Source organism: Prionailurus viverrinus, chromosome B3, assembly GCF_022837055.1.
Source record: "Prionailurus viverrinus isolate Anna chromosome B3, UM_Priviv_1.0, whole genome shotgun sequence".
Classification (NCBI taxonomy): domain Eukaryota; kingdom Metazoa; phylum Chordata; class Mammalia; order Carnivora; family Felidae; genus Prionailurus; species Prionailurus viverrinus.
In genome coordinates, this window is record NC_062566.1 from 127,841,092 (window position 1) to 127,848,865 (window position 7,774).

The following is a 7,774-nucleotide window of genomic DNA, read 5'->3' on the forward strand; positions in this document are numbered from 1 at the left end:
GTATGCAGACCTGGTACATGAGGAAGAAGTGACAGCAAAAGAAGAACCAATATTTTAAAAAAAGGAAAACTGGGTGAAGGAAGTAAAAATTTATATAATAAATGTAAGCAAGCAGGGCTGGCCACTGAGGCCAGCTCTCATGGTTTACTTTCTCCTTCTTGGGACTGCTCCATTTCAGCTTCTTCCTAAGGCACTGCCTCCTCTATTCAACCCTGAAGGGTCTGTCTGCTATGTCTTCTCGTTCTGTCCTAGATGGCCTCACGCCCTCTCCCAGCTTTGATGAACTGACCTAGGTTGAGATTCCCAAATCTCTTCCCTGTAGCTGAGCTCCAAGCCCACAACTGCCTCTCCTTGCTCAACCTCTCCAACTAGCATCATTTTTTTTTAATTTTTTAATTTAATCCAAGTTAATCAGCAGTGCAATAATGACCTTAGAAGTAGAATCTGCTGATTTATCCTCTACATATAACACCCAGTGCTCTTCCCAAGAAATGTCTTCCTCAATCCCCCTTGCCCATTTAGCCATCCCCCCCACCCACATCGCCTCCAGCAACTGTTTGTTCTCTATATTTAAGAGTCTCTAACGTTTTGTCCCCCTCCTTGTTTTTATATTATTTTTGTTTCCCTTCCCCTATGTTCATCTGTTTTGTATGTTAAATTCCACATATGAGTGAAGTCATATATTTGTCTTTCTCTGACTAATTTCACTTAGCAACTAACTGGCGTCTCTAACTCACCAGAAGTGATCTCACCACACACCTCTCCTTATCCCCTTTCAAATCTGCTCTTCCTTTTATGCCGCCTCTCCCGGTTACAGTCTCCAACGTTCACTGGATACCTGAGTATCAACCTGGACCCCTGGCTAGCTCTTCTCCACACTTGCTAGGTAGGTCCTGAATATCTCCAGATTCCATCCACTTCTCTCCATTCCCATCCAAATCCAAGTGACTACCGTCTGCACAATTCCTCCTTTTTACTCGTTCTCCAGAGGGCCCACCCTTCACAAAAACAATCATACCAAATCCCTGCTTATAATCCTTCACTAATGGGGAGCCTGACTGGCTCAGGGGGCATGCGACTCTTGATCTTGGGGTTGTGAGTTCAAGCCCCATGTTGGGTGTAGAGATTACTTAAATAAACAAATTAATTAATTAATTTAAAAAAATCCTTCACTAACTTCCCTACTACTTTCAGGTAGAAAACTTGCCTCATGTCTTTGGCCTGCAGTTCCTATGTTGGAAGTCTAGTCCAGCCTTTTGCCACCCTGTACCATCCCCTTCCCTCTGCAGCCTCTCCCTACAGCACCCTCTACTTTCCCCCAACGTAGCATGGATCAACCTATTTTCTTACTCATTATCAACACTAGGGTGAGCTCCCAGTACATACGCCCAAGGCACTAAAGAGCTCTTCTATACCGAACAATCAGATGATTCTCAATAGTCACCAGGAGCACAGTTTATCTTTGTACCTTTTTATGAACTACAACAATGGGATTTCCAGTTAGGAATATAACCTGAGCATTTACATAGAATAACCAGTTTATCCATCTTCCTCTTACCCCCAAACCAAGCAACCAAAGAGCTATCAGCACAGAACTTGATGTGGGGCTCGAACCCACAAGCTGTGAGATTCAGACCTGAGCTTAAGTCAGACACTTAACCCAGGCGCCCATCCTTTTTTTAATGTTTTATTTATTTTTTTTGAGAGAGAGAGCAGGGGAGGGGCAGAGAGAGAGAGAGAGAGCGAGCAGGGGAGGGGCAGAGAGAGAGGAGGACAAAGGATCAGAAGCAGGCTCCATCCTGACAGGCTGAAAGCAGCAAGCCAGATGTGGGGCTTGAATTCGAGAACTGTGGGATCACAACCTGAGCCAAAGTCAGATGCATAACCAACTGAGCTCCCCAGACACCCCACATAGCATTTTAAATTTAAGATATGATGTGGATCCTTGAGGACTCCACAACTTCCTACAGACAAAATTAGCAGTTTCCTGGGCAAACCTCCCTATGATAACTATAAGACTGTTATTAGAACTTTGGCTTTGGCGGGGTGCCTGGGTGGCTCAGTTGGTTAATCATCCGACTTCAGCTCAGGTCATGATCTCACAGTCCATGAGTTCGAGCCCCACATCAGGCTCCGTGCTGACAGCTCGGAGCCTGGAGTCTGCTTCGGATTCTGTGTCTCCCTCTCTCTCTGCCCCTCCCCTGCTCATGCTCTATCTCTCTCTGTCTCAAAAATAAATAAAAACATTACAAAAAAAGAACTTTGGCTTTGGGGTGCCTGGCGGGCTTAGTTGGAACAACATGCTGAATCTTGATCCTCAGGTTGTGGGTTCCAGCCCACACTGGGTATAGAGATTACTAAAGAAAGAAATAAACTTGGAAAAAAATAATACAAAGTTTTAAAAAAAAAAAAAGAGCTTTGACTTTATTTGCACTTTAAGTCACACAACCACTGTGAGAATCAGGCACCAATGTTATCCCTATCCCCACGGCTCACATGAGGGAACTAGGGCCCAGAGAGGGCACATAACTTTCCAAGGTTAAACAACCAGTCGGTGGGGAAACCAGAATTCAAACTCAGGCGGTATGTCTTTATAATTGTGGCATGGACTGTGCAAAACAGTCAATGGATACTGAACGAATGAAGTCAGTAAAGTGTAGTAGATCAAGATGACCCATTTGGGGTATTAGAAAACCAGCACTTGGAAAATCCTAAATGCATTACTAATCTGATTTTGGATTGCATTTTGAGGGAACAAATATAAGCACTTTCAAAACTCAGACACTATTATCTTACGGGGCACACTCAAAAGAAGACCTTTTGCTCTGTATCTATTCCTTCCTCACAGGGAGGGGGGCTTGCAGGCTCGGACATCAAGGCCAGGGACATACTTGGAGAGCACAGAGCCAGCAAGCACTAAAATGGGAAAGAAGGCGCTAAGCCAGCCTAGAGAAGCCTGCAAGCCTTTTGCCAGGCTGGTGGGGAGGGGGGTGTGGGGGGGGGGGTGTCTCACCTCCCGCAGCTCCAGTCTTTGGGCCACAGCCTCCAGGCTCTCCTGGCCAGTGCTCTCCACGGACAGCGTGAACTCCACAAACTCGTTATTGAGCAGCTGGATCCGGGCAACCAGGCAGCTCTTGCTGGACACCGTGTAGCGCCGGGTGCGTTTCAGTTTCAACCCGAATGGCAGTGGCATCTTCTCCCTTCGCGGGTGGAGGGGTTGAAGAGGGAAAAGCACCGCCCCAATCCGGTGGTAGTGACGGCGGGAGAAAGCGATCCTCTCCTGACCTGACCGCAGGAGCACCGTACAGTCTCCGGCTGCTCACCCAGCAGCGGCTGCCGCCATCAAAAAGCAACTGAGTCCCCAAAGGCCGGGCGAAGAGAGCATCCACGCCAGTGCTGAGGAAAGAGGAACACCAGTGACATAGGCAACAGCAACTTCTGAACTGAGTTTTTATAAAAATACAAATCAATAAGGTTGCATCCAAAGAATAAGCTTTCCCTCTCTTCTGGAAAAAGATGGCAAGAACAGGATCTGGGAGGCATGTGAGGAAGTTTATCATCAGACGAGTTAGCCCTTGGGTCAGACTCCACCCCTCATTCAATCCTACAAATAGTGATAACCACCTACGGCTATCTAGGGGATTAAATGAGATAATGGTTGGCAACGAAGATGCCGCCAAATTTAGTAGCTTAGTAGCTCGTATTAGTGGCTCTATGTTAAAACGTTTTTTTTGTTTTGTTTTGTTTTAGTCGCTTTTTGGCTCACCCAAAACACCCGAGGTCAGGGTTCTTTTAGCCCTTAAGGGAGAACACTGCAAAAACAGTCTAAACCCCAGTGGACAAACTAACCCTGAACCCAAAGGGGAGGAATAATCTCCTGGAACATATGACAGTCGCGAGGTTCAAGCGAGGTGAAACGCTTACCAAGCATTTGTAGCGCCGTTTGTAGTTTATAAATATTTACGTCACCAAATTGATTTATTTATAAACAAGGCAAAGACCCTACAGATGCTTGTCATCCGATGACCATCAGAAGCATGGAAATTCTGAAAAGGGTGGCCCCGGCTTCCCTCCGGAAGGGTACGCCTGAAGAGGCGGTGGGCCTTCACCTAAGCGGGGCCTCGGGCCAGCAGACGAGGCGGGAGAGGCCTTAAACGCCATTCTGAATTTAACAAGTGGCAGACGCGGCTCAGCAAGCCCATGAGGCCGGGGACCAAGCCGAGAACTCAGACTCGGACTCTCATCGAGTCCTCCCAGCGGAAAAGCAGGCGGCGTTGCCTGGTCAACGCGCTGCCTCAGAAGCCCCGGAACTCTCCGTCTGCGGCCACGTTTCCGGACGGAAGCGCCAGGGAAGAACCGGCCCCTACGCTCCCGGAGGGAACGTTTAAAGAACCCAGCTCGAGCCCCGCTGGAGGTTGGAGAAGTCAGGTTGGGGGTCCATCTGGTTCCCGATTTGGAGCCTCAGGACACTTTCCCCCTCCCCCGCCCCAACGCGATTTACAACATTTTAAAACACACCTGTTGATGGTAACTCCAGGTTGGGGCAAACTGAGCGTGAGCGGCGGCTGGGAGTTTTTTCCCCTAAAGGAGTCAACAAAATCCCGGGACGCTTCCCACCCTTTGTTTTCTTCTGAGTGGAGACGGCCCCCGAGGACGAAACGTTTGGCTCGGCCGCGGTTCGCAACCCTGAACTTGGGCGGGGAACCACGCGGAGGGGCAAGGTCCGCCCCCAATCCTCTCAGCTGGGAGACAGAACCCAGGCCTCGAAAGAAGCGGCTTTCTCAGCTTCACACTGGGATGGGCTGAACTGGGAATTGATCCCAGATTCCTCATTCCCCGTCCTCTGCTCTTTCCCACTTTCCTGACTGCGTCTCGGTTTCAGAGGTGATGGGCACACAGGGCTGGGGTACGGCAGAGCTAGAGAACAGGGTTTAGCTATTTCACTAGGCTTTGCCAAAGTTAACATTTAGAATTCCGTTCCACAAAAGTGTATTGCATCTCGGAGTACAAGGCGGTGTAGTGGACGGTGTGAGAAATCTAAGACGAACCCTAAGCCGTCGCTGCCCTTAAGGAGATTACATGCATGCTATAATTATATACATGGCTGTATCTCTAGTAAGGACGGAGCCACGGTTTTCTCTCTGTTTTGTTTTCTGTTGTTTGTGCTTTGGTTTGGTTTTTGTCTTTGGAATTCTGGTTATGCCCAGGTAGCCAAAAAATAAAAGCTAAAAACAAGCAATAGAGGAGAAAGGGCAACCGGGACTACATAAAGTGCTGTTTTAAACAACAAAATTTTTGCTGGGTACTTTCTGTAGGTAAAAGGACCATACTAAAAGGGGGAAATACAAATATAAAAAGATATGGTCTCCACTTGCGATTTTCAATGCTTCCTACTTCAGGGTATAAACTAGATAGATAGTTGAGGCAAAAGGGAAAAAAAAAATCAAGAAATGAGAATTTTAAATAATAAACTTTTAACTAAAAAATTGCCTGATGGGCCATCAGTGTTTGTATAATACATATTTTTAAAAAAGATTAGATGTACATAAAATACCACATATACTACACAAATACCTTTCATGAAATGAGGTGGTGGATTTCAATTTTATATACAAATTATGATAACTGAAAGTAAGACAAATTAAGTATTGTGAAAAGACAAGATATTGTATATATACAGAGGAAAGATGTGTATTAGGAGTGTTCAAATATGGTAGACTCTTCATTACAAAGACAGACCTAAGAGCCTTGAAGGCAGTAGATATTACTCTCTATAACTTAATTATTAACTTAAAGCTCTGATTAAGCAGATGCAGAATAAAACTTTCAGTTGTCCCTGAGATTTGAAATGTACAGCATCAGAGGTAAAGAAAAGTCAATGTTCTTTATTTTGGTAGATGTTATAATTGAGAAAGTTGAGGGGTCAATGTGGGTGTGCATGTCGATGTCAGGTACCTTTTTCCCCAAGATCTATCCACAAGAATAGCTTGCTTTTTGCTTATTTATAGAAAACCTATGTTAATACTGTTTAATAATTTAGAAAATTATCAATGATTAACACATTTTAATTTTCAGTTACATATAGTGTTCTCTAGCAAATGGAGTAGAAATATAAGTTGCTTTTTGGGGGTTTCAGGTGTAGAATAATACGCAGTAAATTGAAAGGTCTGAAATTATAACTTCTCTACTAAACAATTCATAATTCGCTTTTGAAGGAGAAACTAGGAAATACTTTCTCTACAAACCATTCTGTTATGTAATAATAGCTACATGTTAAATTCTTTTCCACTTTTCAAAAGACAGTCTATTTGGGAAATCATTTTAATGTTTTCACATCCTCTTTCAAAAGTTTTTCAAATAGAGTCACTCTGAATACTGTCGTTTCCACCCTTGCTAAGATCCTCCCCACATGTAAATTTGCCAATGATACTTTAAAGTAAAATAATCACTAAGAGTATATGACATCTTTAGAGTAATACATAAATCTACAGCATTAAACCAAACGTTTTTCTCACGGACTTATGTGTAGATACTCGAGAATACCATACCCTAGAAACAAAACAGACAACTATTATCAGATTAAAATTACTGTCATATCCCCAAGTTAAAAAAAAATCTGTCAGCAACTAATTAGGCATACAGCGGTTGTCACTTAGAGCACACGGAGTGTTTTGAATGTGTTTGCGAGTACGCTATTATTATAAGGCTTTCTCAGCAAAAAAGAAAATAAGACGCGTATGCCAAGAGCAAGCCAATCTAATCAGGATTTGCAGAAATCACAAGTCGGAATTTGCAGACCCAAGAATTCTTTTTTCCAGAGTAAACACTCTACTCCAAAAACAAGTCACCACCAAACAATCCTTCCCTACTCGCCTTCTCGCCAAAGTTATCCGGCAAATTTCGCACTTAATATTCTGAGAGACGCAACTATGCCTAAGACTTTTAAAACCGTGATCCAGAATTTAGCCTCAATAGTCAACCGAGTTCAGAATAGAAGTTCAAGATCCCCTTTAGAAATGAACCCAAATAGATCACGGAGAACCTGGAAACGGAAGACTTTTCTCTTTGTTACGCTGCTGCCAGGGGTCTGGGAACCGGGACCCATCCTCCGGGACGCCTGAGCTGGCCGACGCGCTCCGAAGTCCCCGCTTGCGGACACACCCCACCGCTCGGCCCCAGCGTCCGCCCGCCGGCCGGGGACCCGCGCCCTCACCTGCTCCCGCTCCCGCATCCTCAGGGCCGCGCGCCCGGCTCAGCGGCCCGCCTCCCTGGGTCCCGCCGCGCGGCAGCCGCAGCCGCGCCCGCACGCCAGCCCGCGGCGCGGCGCGCTCATGGGGCTCGCGCGCCTCACTTCCTGTCTCCAAAACCTCGGCCCGCAGACCATTCCCCTGGGCAGAGTCCGGCGGCGGCGACGGGAAAGGCCTGGAGGTGGGACGGGCCGGGAGCGCCGCACAAAGGAACCGGGCGGGGGTCGGGGCGGCAGGAGGACGGACGGACGGACGCGCACGGGACGCGCGGCCGGAGCAGCGGAGCGGCCGGGGCCGGGCGTCCCTCCCCACAAGGGCCCGGCGGGCGGGCGGATCTGGGGAGGCGGCGGCGGCCCGTGACCTCAGAGAGTTGGAATGCGGGTGGCGAGGCGCGGGGGAGGTGCGGACAGCTGCGCCCGGCCGCCGGGGAGGGGGCGCGCCGCTGCTTTTTTTAATCATATGACCACTTATTTTAAGAGTTTCCAAATAAAGCAAGCCTTTTAATAAAAATGAGGGGAGGGGGATAT

At 47.0% G+C, this 7,774-nt stretch overlaps 1 protein-coding gene across 2 annotated transcripts in view; it reads right to left on the reverse strand.

The window, feature by feature from the left end:
- The window catches only part of PTPN21 (protein tyrosine phosphatase non-receptor type 21), an 84,812-nt gene extending 77,251 nt beyond the window's left edge, over nucleotides 1-7,561 (reverse strand). Inside the window, exons 1-2 of one of the 2 annotated variants that reach the window (XM_047862714.1) lie at nucleotides 7,214-7,561; nucleotides 3,014-3,396 (exon numbers count right to left, since the gene is read on the reverse strand). In XM_047862714.1, coding sequence (XP_047718670.1) covers nucleotides 3,014-3,193 — 180 coding nt within the window. In that variant the 5' untranslated portion in view covers nucleotides 3,194-3,396; nucleotides 7,214-7,561. Of the gene's footprint in view, nucleotides 1-3,013; nucleotides 3,397-4,518; nucleotides 4,541-7,213 lie in introns of those variants that run through there. The other variant, XM_047862715.1, reaches the window with a different exon arrangement.
- Nucleotides 7,562-7,774: the final 213 nt, after the last annotated feature.